This window comes from Maylandia zebra, linkage group LG1 (genome assembly GCF_041146795.1).
Source record: "Maylandia zebra isolate NMK-2024a linkage group LG1, Mzebra_GT3a, whole genome shotgun sequence".
Classification (NCBI taxonomy): Eukaryota; Metazoa; Chordata; class Actinopteri; order Cichliformes; family Cichlidae; genus Maylandia; species Maylandia zebra.
The window spans coordinates 39,625,316-39,645,885 of record NC_135167.1 but is presented as its reverse complement, the minus strand read 5'-3'; the positions used below and the strand labels follow the sequence as shown (position 1 = coordinate 39,645,885).

At 41.0% G+C, this 20,570-nt stretch overlaps 3 protein-coding genes across 3 annotated transcripts; all 3 read right to left on the bottom strand.

The window, feature by feature from the left end:
• Positions 1-1,231: 1,231 nt before the first annotated feature.
• Positions 1,232-6,172, bottom strand: zp3d.2 (zona pellucida glycoprotein 3d tandem duplicate 2). Its single transcript, XM_014412721.4, has 8 exons — positions 5,565-6,172; positions 3,896-4,011; positions 3,679-3,782; positions 2,618-2,792; positions 2,428-2,533; positions 1,854-1,942; positions 1,696-1,769; positions 1,232-1,589 (listed from the first exon to the last, which is right to left on the bottom strand). Exons 1-8 carry the CDS (start codon positions 6,123-6,125, stop codon positions 1,252-1,254), a joined length of 1,563 nt encoding a protein of 520 aa, XP_014268207.3. The 5' UTR covers positions 6,126-6,172; the 3' UTR covers positions 1,232-1,251.
• A 220-nt stretch (positions 6,173-6,392) lies between these two features.
• On the bottom strand, positions 6,393-10,766 carry LOC143419429 (uncharacterized). Its single transcript, XM_076886109.1, has 3 exons — positions 10,027-10,766; positions 8,878-8,997; positions 6,393-8,753 (listed from the first exon to the last, which is right to left on the bottom strand). Exons 1-3 carry the CDS (start codon positions 10,076-10,078, stop codon positions 8,548-8,550), a joined length of 378 nt encoding a protein of 125 aa, XP_076742224.1. The 5' UTR covers positions 10,079-10,766; the 3' UTR covers positions 6,393-8,547.
• A 1,788-nt stretch (positions 10,767-12,554) lies between these two features.
• Positions 12,555-20,326, bottom strand: LOC143419427 (tektin-like protein 1). Its single transcript, XM_076886101.1, has 8 exons — positions 19,929-20,326; positions 16,209-16,493; positions 15,838-15,942; positions 14,523-14,673; positions 14,023-14,189; positions 13,843-13,938; positions 13,657-13,770; positions 12,555-12,843 (listed from the first exon to the last, which is right to left on the bottom strand). Exons 1-8 carry the CDS (start codon positions 20,256-20,258, stop codon positions 12,646-12,648), a joined length of 1,446 nt encoding a protein of 481 aa, XP_076742216.1. The 5' UTR covers positions 20,259-20,326; the 3' UTR covers positions 12,555-12,645.
• Between the last annotated feature and the right edge of the window lie 244 nt (positions 20,327-20,570).

Genomic DNA, 20,570 nt, shown 5'->3' with positions numbered 1-20,570 from the left:
CAACAACAACCACCCAATCCACTCGGAGGAAAGTTGACCAAAGAAGGTCCCATACTGCAGCCCACAAAACCCAAACCATCTGTCATCAGAGACCCCAGGACATCCTCAAAGATCCCACACGCCTTACAGCAGCACAAGACACCTTAGATGGTCCTATATTAAATTATAGCACAGCAAATCTTTTAATTCATAATAAACAAGCTAACAAGAAGCTGGATGCAGCTTTGCCATTTACAAAAGATGGATGTAGCCTTTGGGTCTGAGATGTTCAGTCAGTGTAGAAGTGCTTTAAACTCCTCGGGATCTAAACAGAAGACCAACTGTATACAAGACTCGGGGAAAACTATAACATCCATTCATCCACCCACTCTATCACCCTGTAGCAGGAGCCCATTCCAACTGTCACAGGGTGAGAGAAGAGGGGCACACACAAGACGGGTGGTCATTCAATCACACCTTCAATTTAGGATGGCTATGCCTTTGCTTGTTTTTGTACTGTGGGAGGATCTCTGCATAACCACGAAGAACCATGTAGACACAAGAAGAACATGCAAACACAGAAGGGCGCAGCTGGCTGCTCGATTCAAACCAACAATCTTCTTGATGCGAGGCGCCAGCGCTGACCACTGCACCACTCTGCCCCACAAGTTCTCGCCGTGCCGTCTTATGCACGACAACATGGTGAAAAATAACACTTCACTACCAGCGCCTGAATTTTTACAGAAATAGAAATGATGACAAAATGCTCATTGAATTAAAATTAGTTGCATTCATATCTTCTCTTACTGTTGGAGAGATGATCCAGTGTGAGTCCTGCATTTCTTTCTCTCTGTGATTGAAGTCCAAATAATTATTGATAGTACAGAAATGTCTAAACTGAGTCACTGCACATTAAATTCACACTGACATGCTTTGACCTACACATCTGGTTCTCACATCTGGTCCTCACAAACGACAAGATGGCAGACCTGGAGCTTCACAATGAAGTTTATTTTCTATAGAACCTATGGGGGTGTCCACTTTCTCACCCATCGCTCAGTAAGTATGAGATTGAATTTCCAATAATCTTTATGTCATTGTTTATAGATTTAGTGATGCAAATCAAATAAAGGTAATCAATTTGCTCAGTATCAACAACAACTTTCTCAAACTTGTTTACCACAGAAAACATTTTTGCAAAAATATAAGTGGAATTAATTTGGTTTGAAATTAGAGACCCGGAGGAAGCTCGTCGCTGATCAAACTCCAGCTTTATTTGTCAAAATCAAATATTTCTTCAAATATCCGGCGGGGTTCTGCGATCACCTCCTCCACAGAAGCAGAGCCCTTCCCCTGCTTTTCCTCACCTTCCTCCTCAGTCCACATCACTCCACCACCTCCAAACGGCCACTCCAAATCCTTCACCGTTTTCTCCACCTTATCCATCGGAAGCGCTGCTGTCACCACCGGCTGTGACGTCCACCTCCACTCAGTCATGACTGACTCCGGTGCCGCTGTTGTTTTGGTGGAGATCGTGTTCCTCTTCAGGGAGCCGATGGCTTTCGCTTTAGGTTCTATGGTCCACGGCCGACTGCTGATTATTTGAGTCTCTGGAAAAGTTGAAAATGTTTTAATATTCAATCATTTAATTCCAGCAGAAAGCAAACAATTTTTTTTTTTTTTTTTAAACAAATAAAAGTTTAAGTGATGATTCACCATTGGATGCTGAAGAGCTACAGTTGGAGTCACAGCAGCTGCACACTGTGTCTGATCCATACAGCTCAGCCCATCTGCACAAAGCAGCAAAGACAACAGACGCTTTCAATATCATCATATCACAGCGTTTTTAAGAAGAGCTTCAGGGGAAATCTAACCTTCTGGCCTTTGTGTCGTAGTTGCAGGACTTGGCTGTGGGTGTAGGCACCGAACTGCTCACAGACATGATGCAGTGCATGTACAGCTGCTGCAGCAGATACAGAAAAAGCAAGTTTACTCTATTAGCTTTTAAATCGCTTTATTCAGTCAAACCACACTGACTCCCAGATATTCCCAAAAATGTTTTTTTTTTTTTGTTTTGTTTTTTAATATGGGGGCCAAATCTAACCCAATTTAATTTAAAAAGGGGTCAGCCATCCAAAACCACTGAATTTTTACAGTTACACATGCACAGGCTTAGCAAACAATTAATTTGCATGAAGCAAATAATTAACAGCGAAAGATGTGGAGTAATTATAACAATGCGCCTGCATAAAGAAGCTCTTTGCTTGTTTTAAATATAAGACTTCTGCTTTACTCAAATTTTTAAATCAAGCGGGTAAAGGCACATGTCGAGATCTACTTACTTCTCAGTACACATGCAAGCCATCACTGATTTACGGCAAAGAACTTGGGATAAAATAAAGTACAAGAACATATGAAGCACATTAGTCTGGTGACACTTCGGCTGACCTGGCCCATCATTCCCTTGAACAGGAACGCATCCACAGAGAATCTCACAGCATCGTTTCTGTACGGGATGAACCTGGAGCGCCCGCCTTTGCTTTCAACCATACATCTTTATCAGAAAGAGAAAACAGCTGACCATGGCATGATTTTTTTTAATAATGCTTCAGCTTTTTTGACGTGTGACATTCATTACCCAAAGTTTCTCACAACAGGGAATCTAAGCGTGAATGTGTGGGACTTCTCTGGAGTGGCATAACACGAGTGGATGTACAGTCTCTCATCGTGGGACATGGGCAGGGCCTCGGCCTGAAAGTACATGGGCTTTCCGAGCACGTACTGATCTGATGGGGACAGCCTTTCCCATTTCGCTAAAAGGAAAATAGGACAGTAAATTAGCAGTAAAGCGACAGGAAAAGCACCTGCAAAGCTCACTCACACTTTAAAAACAAATCATTTTGATAGCAGTTGTGTGAAAGCAAGCAAAAATTCACCTGAATATCGACGGAATATCTACTGGACAAAGTATTTTCCAGACAATCTGCAAAATCCTTGACGTGTCAGTTAGGAGTAAAGTTGGTGCCAAAAACAAAATATTAGTAGCAAAGAATGAATCTCTGAAGTCAGCTTGCTACATGATTAAAACCTTGTGTTCCCTGGATATCTTAGCTCATAAAGCATCAACATATTTATGAGGGTGACGTCACCATGGCGCCACCAAGCAGTTTGTTTGTTAGCAGCATGACTCAAATAGTTATGAACACATCTGGATGAAATGTGGCACCAACTTAAGAAATTAATGTTTCTATTCAGATCTGGATTCAATCACTATAGGGAGGATTTTTTATCTTTATGAAATACAACAAAACTGGACATTTAACTTGTGATCTTCATAAACACATATCAAATTGAAATAATTAAATGTTTGGTAATCTAAATAAAATACATCATTATTCCAGATATAAATGTCCTCCTGGATCCAAAGACTCATGATTAGTGTGGAGGAGTGTACTAGGATACTGTGCTTAAAGAAACAGTGACTCAGCAAAACCACACGAGTGATTTTGACATTAATCTGTTTCTAGCACCTGCACAGAGTTGCAAGCTTTGCATTTGTCACATTAACATCAAGGTCTTGCTTCTGAATGATATTGAAAAATGTTTATCAAAAATTAATTTAATTTGATAAACAAAGACCACCAAGAACCTCAGAAATCCACCGGGGTTTAATAACTGCACACATTTCTGTAGGTTTACCGTTTCGTGGCGTCAGACTGAATTTAGCTCCGTTCTTTACTCGTTTGAAGAGCCTGCGTATGGGCACCTTTGGTATGTAGCCAATTTTGTAGGTGTATTGGTACCTAAAAGGTTGTTAGCATTAAAAAAAAAAAAAAATGGAAAAACAGCATTAATAAACAGTTTGTGTGTTATGAATAAGTTTCTGTCTGTCCTCAATTTAATCTTTTAAGCTCACCTGTTAAAATAACATGACACAGGTAGGTTGAAGGGCACCGCTCGCCTGATTGGTCCTTTGAGTCTCGGTGGGTCGTAACGAAGTGTGTTTGAATAGACAACCTGGTTATCAATGATCTGCAACCAGAATTTTTATATTAACATTTAAATAAAACTTTGTCTACAGTTATGAGACAGGCTTTTATGGCTCAGCAGTGAGCTGAATGCCAACAGTGAATCACAGCAGGTGTAGACATAATCTTACTCAACATGTAATCCTAATCTTATGACTGAAGATTTAGTCAAAAAACTAAAATTCAAATATAAATTACTGCAGTACATGAAAATGTTATGGAAACATACATTTAAACTACTTTTATTGAAATATATCTATTGTTTTCTTATTTGTTCAATAGGAATATGAAATCTTACAGTAATGCTGACATCATCGGGTGTTTTGTGTCACCTGACCAAAACTCCAAACACTCAAAAAGGTTTATCTGACTGTGGTGTCCTACTACAGAGCCCCTTAGTGGACAAACGAGGGTATAAATATATAAATATGTCCACATCTTTCCAGCACAGAAGATTTCTCTATGCAATCAGATGAATAGTGCAATACTTTGATTAATTTGTGTGACAGAAATAAGTGCATATACAGACCGGTCATTGAAGCTAGGAACAGGGGGGCAAAGACTTGTCCTCCAGCTCTCAGTAAATATTTGTGTCCTTATGTTCTGTTAATAAATTTGCATTCATTGTGACTTGTTTTGCGCTACATATTTAGCATTTTGTGTTTTATTTAAAGGCAGGTTTATTGATTAATAAGTCACTTGTTTAAGTTGGACTTTTGGCAGATTCTGTTCTGCATGGTTCTTGTAAAAAAAAAAAAAAACAACAACAATCTCTTCCAGTATTTTTTCCCCATTTTGTGATCTTATTAAAGATGAATACGCTTAAACAGCAGCACAAAATTCCTGCTCTGAACTAAAAAAATAATTTTACCCTGCCTGTGCTGTGCCAAGAAAAAGTCAGATATTGTTGAAATAGTATAATGGATGCTTCTGTATGCAACTCCAAAGATGCACATATTTATAGCTCATCTATAATTTTTCTTTTTCATATTTTCTGTGTGTGTGTGTGTGTGTGTGTGTGTGTGTGTGTGTGTGTGTGTGTGTGTGTAACAGTAACCCCTGTGAGCCAAAGGTCCAGTTTAACAGTTTCCCCCCGACTCTTGGCTCGGTGTGACGTCATAAAGTTAGTTCCTCTGGCAGTGAGTACAGAAAACCAATCGCCTCCTGATCAAGCCTACATTTGCCAGGGGGAACCAATCAGAAGCAAGCTTTTTTTAAAGTGAGGTGAGGCATCTTGCTCCAGACAGAGGGTGAACTTGGGGCTGTAGGCCCGGTAATCGGTAAAATTAAACAAATCAAGCAAAGCTACTCTAGTGAGTCCAAGAAATAAGTAGTACCAGGCCCAGTTTAACCTACTGGAGCAAAGCCTGGCATATAACTGACATGTTCACCGTTTTAGATGTCGTCATTGGTGTAACAGTTATGTGTCCACTGTAACCCACTAAAGACGCAAAACAAAGCTGTCTTTTTTAACTGGTTAATCATCTCGGACAAGAACAGAAAATCAGTATAATTCCGTTTTTAATTCTCTGGGGTCCTTTCTTGCCTGAGACTTACCGTGCGCTTGGTTCCACACATACCGAGGCCATACTCAAAATAAAAGTAATCCCTCGTGGATTTGCTGGCTGTGCACGTGCCCAGCTTGAGCTGAGACCGGGCTTCACCCGTTCCCAGAAGGCTCCTCTCCACCTGGACTTGCATCTTTGTCCGCTTACACGTAGTCTTCACGGAAACATCCGAGACGCTGGGCGGAGTGGATTTGGGCGGAATAGGGAGCAGGATGTCCCGGACGCGCTCGGGCAGAGGCTCCACTCCCGTGCCCCTGAGCGGAGAGAAGTACTCCTTATCCACCAGCGGCACTTGAGAGTCCAGAAACACCGGGAGGTGGAGGTACGGCGGCGAAAGGAGAGTCGGCGTTTCTCTCCGGGGAACTTTTCTCATCACCTGCGCTGTCTGCTCCGAAGGCCGAGGGGCCGCTGTCCCCACTTCAGTGGACGCAAACACGGGCAGCAAGAGAAGGAAAGGTAGGTAAAGCATGCCCGGAAATCCCAGTGACATACAACAAAGTGTCCGAAAGGGCGGAAGGTTGGCTGTCACGGCTGATGATGCTCTCCTCATGTGGAGGTAAATTAACAACACCTGGCGCAGATGGACAGCAAAGGGCGCCACTCACCGGCTGTTTGAAGTAAAAACAACGTTTTGATGTTTTCCAGGAGGATCACCTGACCTCCCCCAGAATCAGCTGCTTTTTCATAGTTAATTAAAACGCGCAATCTCTCATACTATGAAAGATTTCCCAGTTACAGGCTCTGTTAGTACAGAAGGTTGGGTTGACATTTTGTGCTTTTACATTTGCTTTATTTTTCCAGCATTTTTTTTGTCTTTCAGAAGTACAGAAGAAGACAAATATATTCAGTTTTCAGGGCAGAAAACAGCATGATTTTTGTTATTGAGCATCTGGTCATGGGATCAGCATCTCATCATGAAACATATATTTTCAATGCAAAATGCCACCAATTTAATGTCTATGATACAGAGGAACAGGAACAATTGGTACCCTGGATGTTTAGTCTATGCCTACATTTTGGTGCCAGGCTGTGACTCGTCACTGTTTGTGTTCTAAAAGGAGTGAAAAGATTCACCATCTGGTGACAGATGTTCTTATCCTGACTGTTTCAATAACAGGAATCGACTCAATCTGAATAAAAAACCTTTACACTTCTACAGGTTGCATGCTTTGTAAAACCAACACATTTAACTCAATGGACCTCCAAAACACCTGCTGATATATACAAAGGACTGTTAAAGAAAGGCAGTAGTGATGTGCGATACCACTGATTTCCTTTCCGTCGAGTCGTATCGACGATACTGATCCGATACCAATACTCTCTACAAAAACTTAATGTTTCATTGTATTTCATAATACAATATATAATTGTATTATGTAGTCGTAATAATATAACTTCATAATGATTACAGGACATCAGACTACTTGTTCATATTGCTTAATAATGTAGAATTATCATGTAGAAATTAAAAACAAAACTGAAGTTTTGCACTATTTGAACACGTTGCCTGCCTGCAGCACTAAAGGACTCCGCGAAATTCATCTGTCTCCCCTAGCAGCACCTGTCCCTCTCCTCCTCTTCAGTTCGCCTCAACATACGCTCGTCATATTCTGTGATATGATTTACTCTGAGGTGTTTGACAGGTTAGTGGTGTTGACACAGCACCTCACTGTCTTGCCACATGTATCGCAAACCACGTCTCGGCCGTTTGTGGAGGTAAAATACGTCCACACATGACTCCGTTCACGCTCAGCCATTGTTGTGAGTGCCCACGCCAGGGGCTGCCACACATTTATACATTTATATTTCGCATATGACTGTGAAAGGCGTAAGAGGAAGTAGTTCCTTCCAATTTAGACGATCAGAATGATATAGTTTCTTTCCACTGTGTTCCTGTTAATGAAAAACTACAAATTTACCCCAAAGTACTAAAATATCGATATTTTAATATGAGAATCGATTCTAGAACATAAATTACTGGTATCGGAAGAATCTGCACACCACTAAAAGGCAGTCATATCAGTATTTTAGAATGTTTCCATCCTGCTCGTCAGAAACTTCAGGTCATGAAATAAATGCACAGAACAAAGATTTTAAAATGAAAATATCCGCAGGTGAATTCATGCCTCAGATTAATACACTGTAACTGGTTAATGCAGGTAAATTGTTACGATATAAATATGCATATGAACTAAATGTGCAGAGGCTAAAGAAAGCCTGTTTCACTGTGATTGGTTTGTATCCAGAAACACAGACATATCATAAAAATGAGCAAAAATTAATGAAGACAAAATATTATAAATGGACTCAAACCTTCAAGACCTGCATATACTGAACCACAAAACGTTTTTTTTTAATTTTGTGAGATTTTTGGATCCAACAGAAAATTTACCAGGACATTGTTTGTTTTAAACGTTGTACTTTTTCATGTGTGTCTGTGTGAATTTGGATATTACAGGATGGCTGCTGTGTTGCCTGGGATTACTCCTTATCCCCTACCCATCCCTGTTGCTGGTCACGTGCTCTATAATGTTGTACTGTGGACATTTCTGTGCTTTCTGTGCAGAGGAGTTTTTTTGTTTCCTGTTCTCATGCTGTCCTCCTATAGGAGCCCAGCATGAGTAGAGGTATCTTTTTTTCCTCTTGTACTTTCCCATTGTAGTGGACATTTCAGTGGTTTTTCTGTAATGCAACCGTTCTCTGACTTGTATCCCCATGTGATGTCTGTGTAGTGTGTGTAAGGTCGGGGGCGGGTTCATTCCACTGCAGGGCAACCTGCCACTGCATGTGGCGAATAAAATTTGAACTTGAACTTGAACTACACTGGTGCGCTTGCCTTATTGTTACCGATTTACTGTTAGAGTAAAAATAAATAAATATAGTGTTTTAAAAAAGTTTAGTACAGCTTTTGTCCATTAGAGGGCGGAAATAGGAACTCTATCTCTGCCGAACTGCTTTATATCGTTGACTATTCACCAAACGGAGTACAGAGTTAGAAGTGTGAATAATGTCCCAATCCAGTAGGGGGCAGCAGATGTAGCAGCGCCATTACACAAGTGAGTGTTGCAGCATTCATTGGTGAAGGTGAAGTTGAGTCCCAGCGCGTATTTTTCACCCGTGATTCCGCACAGGGAGGGCAGGACGCAGCTCTTCTCGTACAAAACCACACGGAAGTCCCCTGAAAGAAAGAAGCAAATCACACTGACACACTCCTCCCCGAGCCGGGCGCTGACCTTTCTCCCTTCTTTTTCTCAGTTTTGATTCATTTAAATTTGACTTTCAGTGACTCGAGTTGAACTCACCTTTCTCACCCACGGCTCGGCTGGACAGACAGAGCTGCCCAGGTGGACACTTCAGGGGGAATCTGATGCAGTCCAGAGGGGAGATGGTGGGGAACACACAGGTGTAACAGAAGAGGGGAACTGAAGTACAGATGTGAGTTTTGCATGTGAGCCACAGTAAAAAAAGTCAACTGAATCATAATAATCACAAAATACAAGGATGGTAAAAACGGATGTCTTTTAAACTGCTTTTAAAAATGTACTTCAAAATGATTAATCACCGAGATTAATCAGTGGTTAGAATATTTATTTGTTGCAGCCCTAATATGATGAAACACACTGCTTTCTCTTTACCACTAACACGAATGTTAACCACTTCTTCTTTCAGCTGCTTCCTTTAGAGGTCACCATCTGCAGATCCTCCTCCACTACATCACGCATCTCCTGCCTGGTATTAAACATCCTTTCTAAAACATATCCACCATCCCTTCTCTGCGCATGTCCAAACAAACTCAGGCTCGCCTCTTCTGATATATTAGCTTCTAATCCTGTCCGGTCACTCTCAGTGAAATCCTGCCTCGTGTCGTTTTATCAGTGCCACAGTCTCCAAACCATACGTCACAGCAGGTCTCACTACCGTCTTATAAACCTTCCCTTTTACTCTCACATGTATCCTTCTGTCTCACCTCCACCCACTCCACCCTGCGTGCACTCTCTTGTGCACTGTCTGTTAGCCTCAGCTATTTAAACTCTTCTATGTTAACTACCTCTGATTGCTAATGCACTTGGATATTTCTTATGGAACGGCATCATGTGACACAAAGAGGTTTTTTATATGTACAAGTAATACAAAGATCAAACATATTCATTACTAAACAAAAATATTTCTGTATTTTAAAATAATTTTATTTAGGCAGTTTTATAAGGTGTAATGGTTCCAGTTTCCCAGTTACATCTTTCTTCATCTCACATTAAAGCTACTTAAATAGTTCTTTTCCAAAAATTTCATACATCAAACAATGAGGGGAAAATAATAGATCTTAATTATGCAAGAAAATAAGGTTTTTTATATTAATGTTAACCTTGGAGTTTTCTGTCCGCTATAGCTGCATGGATTGTGCCTTTAAACACACGAGCAGAAGCATGCACACACCGTCTTTGCTGACTTACCCACAGCTGGAAGTAAACACAGGAGAAGCAGAGAGCCAAGCAGCTTCGACATCACTGATGTTTCCGGTCGACGCTTCAGCTCTTAAAGGTGTTTCTTTCAGAATATTTTCTAGAATGAATCCGCTGTTTTCATCTTGAATTCAAGAAATCAAGTTGTTTTTTGTTTGTTCTTTTAATTTAAAGCTAAAGTTTTACAAACTAGCTTCACGCAGACGGAGCAGCCACAGCGATCTGAAGGTAAATCTCTTACTGGTTTCTCTTAATATTCCCTTAATCAACTCTGGGAGAATCTCCCACCCCACTCCTTATGATTAAATTAGACTGTTAGACTTCTGTTCGAAGCCATGGCTGCTTAGAAAAGGTCCATTCAGACTTAAGATAATCAACGGGGCTTTATGAAGAAAATCCACATCTGTGTAGCTTAAAATGTGGAAAAAGTGGAAAGTATTAAGCTTTCTTGAGGTTTTTTTTCTAAAGAATGATGTGACATGTGTCTGTACTGAGGTGAAGCAGGGCAGGTTTATTAAATCACATCTCATCTCCTAATGAAAGACGTTGAGTTTGGTGGGAGGGATGTCAAGTGACCTGCAGTCCCATGACGAGAAAAGTGATTAGAAGCAATGAACAGTCCCACAGTTTCAAACTGAGCACAGGGTGATTTCATGTTTTTTCACAGTAAGATTTGTTCATAGTGTTTGCATTGAGATAATCTGCAGTATATGATTATTGTGTGTTAGATAAGATATTCGAATTACTCCATCTCTGGATACTTTTTCCTATTTCTGTTTTTCAGGCATACAAAAAGTCATTCTTTCCATTGTTGTTATTATTGTTATTTCAATAACAGATAGCCTAATTAGATCAGAATGAAAGTGTGTGTGTGTCTGTGGAGTGATACGCTGTCTTGAGAGAAACCCACAGAATTATACTGGTTTCAAACCCAGAGCTGAATTCTGTGGAGCTGCTGAAGATTTCATCCTAACAGCACAGGCGTTAAACTCTCCAGTGAGAGAAGGCAGCTCAAACAAAGCTCTCTTTTTTATTTCATCTCTCCTACTGTACATCACAATTTCATTGCACATGTACAATGACAATAAAGGCTATTCTATTCTATCAGGCCAGACTGCAGAATAACAGCCTGCAGTATTTAGCATGCGATTCCTAAATGCTGCAGTTCTTTGAGTGTCCACTTGATGATAGCTCCAGATGCCTGTTGGTGCAAACAACAAACAGACATACCCTATGGTCTTTGATTTTGTATTTTAAGTGTCAAAGATGGTGTTTTGCTTCTCCCACCCCAACCAATCACAGCAGATGGCCCCGCCCCTCCCTGAGCATGGTTCTGCCGGAGGTTTCTTCCTGTTAAAAGGGAGTTTTTACTTCCCACTGTCACCAAAGTGCTTGCTCATAGGGGGTCATATGATTGTTGGGCTTTTCTCTGTATCTACTGTACAATATAAAGCACCTTGAGGCGACTTTTGTTGTGATTTGGCGCTATATAAATAAAATTGAATTGAATTGAATTGAATTGAATCGAACAGTGCTCATTTTTTTGGAGCCAGAAGTTGTCGTATTTAACAAGATGATGCAGTATGAGGCTATCAGCTCAGAGTTTGGTTAGAATATCCATCCTCAGATCAGACAGCTCAGACACACTAGAATTTAAATCTGGAGAACAGGATTTTTGGATGGGCTGTACCAACAGAAGAGTCTGAGATTAACATGAAAAGTTATAATAATACTTCTTGGTGTAAAAAACTATCTCATCATCTGCATGATGGTGATATGCAAATGATGATCAAGTCAAAACTCTAAACTGTATGCCTGTGGTCGTTGGACCCTCAGGCAGCCCTGCATTAAAAACCAACATGATTCAGTCATGGAAACAACTGCATGGACTCAGCAACATTTCCAGAAATCACAGTCTTTGAACACAGCTCTCTGCGCCATCCCCAAAAGCAGGGTAACGCACAACCATGCAAAGAACTTCTCTGGGGAAAAAGCTCGTTAAAAGGCAAAGTGGAAAATTGTTCTGTGGACAAACTGAAATCTGAAATTCTTACTGGAAAACATGGACACTGTGTCCTCCGGACTGAGGATGAGAGGGACAATCTGACTTATTATCAGAACTCAGTGCTGGAGAGGCCTGCTTGCATTCCAGACTTTTCATCAACATAAAACCTTTGAAGCATCATGAAACAAGAAATATAACTGGTCCAGCAGCTGCTCTCCCCAGACCCTGGACATTTAGGGACTGGATATAAAAGAAGAGGGGCCACAGGACACTGCCACACAATCTGTCCCAACTTTTTTGAGACGTGTTGCCACATCAAATTCAAAATGAGCTAATATTTCCAAAATTGTATATTTTCTAAGTTGAAACATGTAATGTTTTGGTTTGTGAATAAAATGTGTTTTTTCTGAAATTTGCAGATCACTTGTGTATTAAATATCTATGATTATGTAATACAGTTCAACTAAAACTAAACAGCTTAGGAAAAAACATAAATAAGCCAAAGAAACAAGACTGTGCATGAACATTTTACCTTAAAGTGCATTTTCAAGCTGTTCTAATGTTCTTTAACCTGTAAATAGTTCCCCTCATTAACTAAATTAGCATCACAGCGCCCCTTGCTGGAGGAAGGCGGGCATGGCTCGCTTGTCGACCTGCTGACGCCTCATGCGGACCACAGCTGCGTCCACCTGAGCTGCAGCTCTCTTGCCCTGCAGGTCATCCAGCAGCTGCAGACATGTGTGCTCCAGCTTCCCCAGCTCACCCTCAGAGGACTTAAGACATCGTCTGAGCGCTGCACCGCTCTGAGAGACACACAGGAAACACATTTCAAAATGATTTTGTTTGTCTGAGGAAAAATGAGAGGTTAGAGTGATAAACCACTTTGCTTTTTTAATACAAGTGAACACCAGCCACTGTACTCCATAATGATAATGATACGAATCCTGGTAAATGTTCAGTTTGTGTTTATTTTTAGTCGTATCTGACATGCAAAGCATTATTAAGCATAATTTTAAAGACTGAGCTGAAGAGTGAGACTGTGCTTCACGCCTATCGTTCTGCTTTGAGGTCACAATTTATTTTTGCAAACCATAAAATGCATGAGGCAGAATTTAGAAACAAGTCTCAGCTTCAGTTTCTGCAGACAAACATGCAGATTAGTTTCTGCTGAGTTCAAGTGCAAACTAACATCACCCCAGAGCATTCAGCTCACCCTGTATTTGGATTTTTTTTCTTTGTACAAATGTGTATTAAATATTTATCCATCAGTAATCAGCAAAGTTATTAAATGTTACCAGAATATAAAAAAGAAAACATGATTGGAAATATTAAAGCTGCAGATTAATTATGTTCAATTTATCACTGGTTCAGTTTGCATGTGAAAGGCACCGTCCATGTTGACACACCTGCAGCAGAGTCTGTTAGCTTAGTCGTTTCAGCACAAAAGGTCCAGCTGGCTTAGAGTACACTCCCAGCTTAGCATCACAGTGCAAACACACACATGTAACCTCAGCAGTCAGAGACTCAGATACCTGACATCAGGACGAGGTAAAGGCCAAAACACACTTCAGGAAGTATGATAATGAATGTGGCAGCCGAATGTGTGTCGGACGCACCTGAATGAGCTGAGCAGCTTCAGGTAACTGTGTCCCCGGGTGTCTCTGATAAACCTTCACCAGAGGCCTGTTGAGCTTCTCTCTGGACAGAAGATCGCCGCTGTACTCTGGACCCTGTGAGCAGGACAGCGTGAGCCAAACGTTTTCATGAAATCTCAAATAAACACGCTCCACACGCTCTCTGACCTGTGCTCTGCCGTGGCTGTGACGAATGCAGTTGATCTCCCTCTGCTTACGAAACATGGCCTGCCGGGTGGCTACAGACGTCAGCGCCAGATTTTGCTACAGAAGACAGAATGATAGTTAAGTATGTGTTATTACTTTAATACAAAAATGCACTTCTGCATTAATTCAGGATCTTTTTACCTGCAGAGTGACTGTCTCTGCAATTTTTTTCACCAGGCCGTCGTTGACAGCGCAATGAGCAGCTTTCTGCCTGCTGATGGCGCTGGTTAGCGTCCGTCTGATGGTTTCTCTCAGTAGCTGCGACTGGTTGACCCTCAGGGAGGACGACTCTAAAGCCTTTTTACACTCTGCAAGAGAAGCAGGGGATATCCTATCTGTCAATTTTAATCCTGAGGACACAGGAGATCTGTTTTAAGATGATCTGCTCTTTCTCTGAGTGTGAGCAGGGACACTGGCTGTGTAGATTAGTGACCACACACAAAGCAACTAATTCGTTTAATTAAAGTTCTGGAGTTTATACTTCTCTGTTTTTAGGATCTTGTTTTGAAAATATATAATTTATGTGTGGTGTAAAAACTGTGCTGTTGTTTTTCTCACTTGTTTCATTGATATTTGGGCAAAATCTGCTCTTATTTCTTATAAAATTTCTTAACGAGAGCTTCTCCTTGTCCTGAGTGTACCTGGAGTAAAGGGGCTGATGGGGTCTGTTTTGATAAAGGTCTGAGGTGCAGAGTCATGTCCTCCAGCAGAGCCACTGAGAGGGAGCAGTTCCAGTACTCGAGCCCTCTCACTGGCACAGTCCAGCAGCTGTCTGCTGCTCTCACCCAGGGCCTTAAAGAAGAAGGCAGGAAATAATGCATTAGGACAGCAGCTGGCAGACAAATATATAGGTACGGGTTACTTTGCAGAGAGAAAAATGTGGTAAAAAATAACAATAAAAAGTTTCATAAAATAAAATATGTGAGATTTACAAGTGGGGGGGTTTTTTCGACTGAAAATGCAAACCGCAAACCAATCGGTTATTTCACAGTGGCTACATGTATCTTTCTGTACAGTCTATGTACATTATTCAGTTATACTCTCTGTTCAGTGCGCTTAGCCAATGCTTGACAACAAACAGCCCATCCAGTTCAGGGGCATTCGGGCCTTTAGCTTATCCCAGCATCCCAGCTCATAAGGCAAATGGTGGACTAGACCCTGAACAACATGTCCCCGTCTATCACAGGGCCAACACAGAAAGACCTTCATTCAAGCTCACATTCACACATACAGCCTATTCAGAGTCAACAAGCAGTTCTGCTGTGGGGAAAAGCTGCAGCAGCCTAAAGAAACCCATGCAGGCAATCTTTCAATTCTTCATTCAGCTGGTCGAGGCATCAACAGCCTGGATACGCAGCAGAGTTTCAGTAACCCAGTAAACATAAACATGTTAAGTTTAGCAACCTCAAAGATATATGCTACATGGCTGTTACTTCCTGTTACTCATCCCCTGAAATGCCTGAGCTTTAACTTAAAGGAACAGTTCACCTCAAAAGTGAATTTACATATGTTTCCTCTGGACTGTAGTTCTAACCAACAAGATTGGACAACTGACTCTAAAACAGACACATCACCGTACCATCTTATCAGTGGGTCTATGCCTTTTCTTGAATATAATGCAACCTAATGGCACTCGCCTTTTGGTCTTCAAAGAACCAAAACAAAGGAACTACTTTTTTTCTACTATCTACATCCACCAAACTTCTAGTCACAAAACTGCTCACAAGTTTTTTGGATTTTTAAATGTGTTAAATTTAAGAGAATTCACTCGTCTCACATCGGAACAGTTTAGGTGGATAAACTGTCCCTATAAATCCAGCAACAACAAAATCTAAAGAAGAAGGGTGGAGGTTAGTGATACCTGAGCATTGTTGTTTTTCTAACCTCTCTCATGCCTGTGAGGGTAGAGTAGAGGGAAAACAAGTCAAGCGATGAAGACAGAGGACTGTAAATCACCTGAAGCTGGCTCAGTGTGGTTTTCAGTGTTCCCTCCAGATCCTGTTTCAGCTCAGCCAGCTCTCTCCTCTCCCACAGCAGCAAGTAATCAGCACCATCTCTCTCCTGCAAACGGGCAGACCTGTCAGGGCCTCAGTCTACAGCTCTGAACTTCATCAAATAATCCTTGGTGCTGGATTAACTCTCAGTGACACTGGAGGTAATAAAGATTTAATGCTGTATGTGTGTGAGGCAAGCAGGCAAGTTTTTGCACTTGAAATCCTGAAAATGATCCTGAGGTGCCGGGCAGAAAATACTTCACCACGGTTGAGCATCTTTAACACCAAAGTAGACAGAAGAATTTCAGCATTTTAAGTGTTGTGTAAGCTTGCCGTCTCAGTGGTGGATGGCCTCCTGGTTCTCCCCTCCGAGCTCTTCTGGTTGATGGTCAGATTGGTCCTAAGACTGCGCAGCATCCTCTCCAGATGTCCTCGCTCTCTCTCCAGCTTGACACCTTCCTCGGTCACTCTGCCAGCCTGCCTGCGTAGCTGGACCTCCACCTCCCGAACTCTGCGCATGTAGTCAGCAACTACAGCAACACTGGCTCCGGCACACTGCTCACGCAGGCTGGAAGGTGGGAACGGGGCCACAGGTGTCCTCTGAGAGCCACCAGGGAACTTTAAAAAAAGCTCAATGTCTGAGTCCAATACTCAAAAACATCAGTCAACTTTAAAAGATGCAGAAGATGAAAATCTAAATAAAAACAAGTGAAGGCTTTTAATATAGAAAGAGTTCGAAAATAAAGGTGTTTTAAGTCTTAAAATGTCTCAGAGATGAGAGTCTTAAATGAATTTAGCTCTGCCTCTACCAACAAGTGTAAAATATTGCTGATTTATAAAGCTGTACTTTCCTCCGGCTGTCTTAAAACGAGAGAAGACAAAGACTAAGGATGTTGACATATGGTCAGAAGAATCTGTGCTTACCTTGCAGGAATGTTTTAAGTGTACAGATTGGGAAGTTTTTATTCAGTCTTGTGGAGATGATCTCGACGCTTTGGTGGATGTTACTAGCTCTTATGCAGTATTTTGTAAAGACATGATTATACCCCGTAAGCGTGTTAAGATTTACGCTAACAATAAGCCATGGGTCACTAAAAGTGTCAAATCCTGTTTAAGGAAAAAGAGACAGGCCTTTAAAGAGGGGGCTGTTACCGATTTTCAGACAGCCACCAAGGAACTGAAAATCGAGATCTTGAAAGCAAAACAGAGCTACAAAAACCTTCTTGAAAGCAAATTTGCTGCAAAAAATTTGGGGTCTGCCTGGACTTGTATGAAAACCATAGCAGGGTTTCAAAATCCCCAGAGCAGCAGTCAGGTCATGTTAGATGGTTTTAATTCAGACAGAGATTTTGCAAATGCTTTAAACATGTTTTATGCTCGTTTTAGTTCTTCTGATTTTAGCGAGGATATTTTGGAACTGAAACAGAAACTGAGAGATACTCAGCACTTTATTATTGAACTCAGCGATGTTAAAAAGGCCTTTCATACAGTCAATGTGAACAAGAGCCAGGGTCCTGATAATATTAGTGCCGCCTAATTAAATCTTGTGCTGATGAACTCAGTCCTATATTTGAGGTTATTTTTAACAAATCCTTGCAAACACAACATGTGCCCTCTCTTTGCAAAGAAGCAGTCGTGGTTCCTGTCCCTAAATCTAGTCGTCCAAAAATTCTAAACGACTTCAGGCCTGTTGCCTCACTTCAGTTGTCATGAAAGTCTTTGAAAAAATCATCAGAAATGTGATTATGAAAGAGACTGAAGATCAGCTGGATCCAATGCAGTTTGCATACAGGCCCAACAGAGGAGTGGAGGACGCACTTTTGACTTTACTAAATCTAATTCTTAAACATGTAGAGAGTAAAGGGACTTTTGCAAGACTTCTTTTCATTGATTTTTCTTCGGCTTTTAATACAACACAGCCCCATATTTTAATTAAAAGACTTTTAGAACAGTTTGAAATCAGGAAAAACCTGGTGGGCTGGATTTTAGATTTTCTAACTGACAGATCACAAAGAGTGAGAATAAATGGGGTTCTGTCTGACCCAGTGTTCTCCTCCACAGGTTCTCCTCAAGGGTGCGTCCTATCGCCCTTATTATTCACTCTCTATACAAACATGTGTCAGGGCAGACATGAAAACAGGGTCATTATTAAATATGCAGATGACTCTGTTATTGTCAGCTTACTGAAAGAGGGTGAAATTAACCACGGTCCAGTCATTGATGACTTTGTTCAGTGGTGTGAGGAGTCTTATCTCCAGCTGAACATATCTAAAACAAAAGATATGGTTGTTGATTTTAGGAAACAACAAAATGGGGACGGAGTCACTTTAATTAAAGGTCAGAAAATAGAGCAAGTACAATCATATAAATATCTTGGGACCATAATCAATGAAAAACTGAACTTTGATCAAAATTGCAAATCAGTTTGTAAAAAGGGTCACCAGCACCTTTATTGCCTTAGGAAACTTGTTCATTTCCACATTGACCAAAAAATTTTAACTTTGTTTTATCGTTCTTTTATTGAGTCTGTTTTATCCTTTTGTTTGGTGGCATGGTTTGGTCAGACCTCTGTCACAGAGAAAAACTCTCTAAATCAGATAGTGAGATGGTCCAGTCGTCTGATAGGTGAGCCACAGTCTTGTTTAGCCTCCCTGTACTCTAAGCAGGTACAGAGGATGGCTTTATCAATCCTTAAAAATGGTTCCCATCCTCTAAGGGGTGAATTTCAGCTTCTTCCCTCAGGACGGAGGTTTCTATTTCCGAGATGCAGGACAAAGCGTTATAAAAATAGCTTTGTCCCCGTTGCTGTCACTGAATTAAATAAGAACTGTTTTTGATTCGAAATATTAAAATTACTATATATGTGCCACAGTGAGGTTTATATCTTTACTAGGTATGTGTGTTTTTAAAGGGATGTCAAATGCTGTCATTTTTCTGTAAAGCAAATTTACCTTGCCTTTAGGTATAAATAAAGTTACCTTACCTTACTTTTCATTGCTCTGCAGTGTTCTGTAAAGAATGTTTCAGTCTGTTTATCTCCTAAAACATCTCATCCTGGCTCCCTACGAGCTGAGATTCCAACCTTTTCAGGCTCATACCCCATAAATTTAACGTCTGCATGCCACTGGACTGGAGTACTGTTGAGCTCACAATGCCCAACACCACAGGATGAGGGCATGGATAGGGTGAGCAGTGGAATGTAGTAGTAGCAGCAGTTTAGTAGATTTACTTAAATACTTTGCTGATTCAGTTTTAATAGACTTTGTTTAAGTATTTCTCTGTGATTCTGTTTTTTAGATGCTTGAATCCAGGAAGAAAATACTCCACATCTGTGTGCACCACACCATTATTTTTGCTTTGCAGATTTTAAATCTATGAATATGTATAATGCTGTATTAAATAAAGTTATTCAGGGGTATAAGTAATTAAAATCACCTCCAGTGTGTTAATGCATTATGAGTAATTTTAATTTAGGTACTTTTAGTATATTTAGATGCTAAAACAGTTGCTCGTGCTGGGTTATGACATAATTAAAAAGACTGGTTAAGTCTTTTATTCTATCTTAGTTATTCCGGTCTGTTATCACATTGGATGTTGTATGCATGTGTATATGTATACATGTATTTATGTCCACGTGCATACCTGTGTGTGTCTATACGTATATGCATGTATGTGTACATATATACTTGTATAGACAAGTGTATTTAAGAGTCTGCTTATGTGTATATATATGGATTTTTTGGATCTTCTTTACCTCCTTTATCTTAATTCCTCTTTTTTTTTTAATTCCACGTCCCTCTGTTCAGCACTCTGTCCGATACTTGATGTCTTTTAAATTTGCTCTACAAATAAAGCTGCCTTGACTTAATTACAGAGCAAAACAGTTATTCATTATTATTCAATATGAAATGAAGTTTAAACTCTTGTGCAGTTTTCATATGGATTCCTGTAACTGTGAACGCTAGTTTAGAATAGTTTACATATATTTACTTTTAAAATCTATAACTTCAGGCTTTCACACCACCCTGGCACACTGTGGATCGTTTGTCTCACCATGGCTCCTGCACTTTGGCGTCTTGATATCTTCTGGTTGCAGACGCAGTCACGACTCCTCGGTCTGCACGCCTCCGCTCTTATCTTATCTCTGGCTGTGACTTCCGCTGTGCCGTCTGAGCGCTTTAGGCTTACTCCTGCAGCGGCGCTGCTGCTGCCGCTCCGGGGCTGGCTGCACGCAGCGGGCTGCCCGGCTCGAGTCTGCCGGACCAGGCGCTCAGCACGCCGAATGGAGCGGACCGTACCCTCGCGCCAGGACTGCGGTCCGATGGTAACAGAGCCGAGGGGAACCGACTGAACCTGCATCACTATGCTATGAACTGGCCTCATCTGTGACTGCTACCAAGTATCCAGGGTGAAAACTTTGTGTCATCTCCATAGCAACAGTAGCTAAAGTAACTAGAAACTCCAAGCTGTTTGGTGATTGGAGAGAAAATGGAACAGAGGACACGCAGCACTCAGTGTGATCTCCCCTTCAACTTTCACAGAAACTCTTAAATGACTGTGAAACACAGCTGTGGCGCGTCAGTGCTCCTCTCTACTTCGTATCTGGTTCTTTAAAGGAAGGCGAGGACTGATAGTTTACTTAAAAACAAGACAAAACTATAAGAGATGTGAGAATTCTGCAACAGGTGGGGGTGG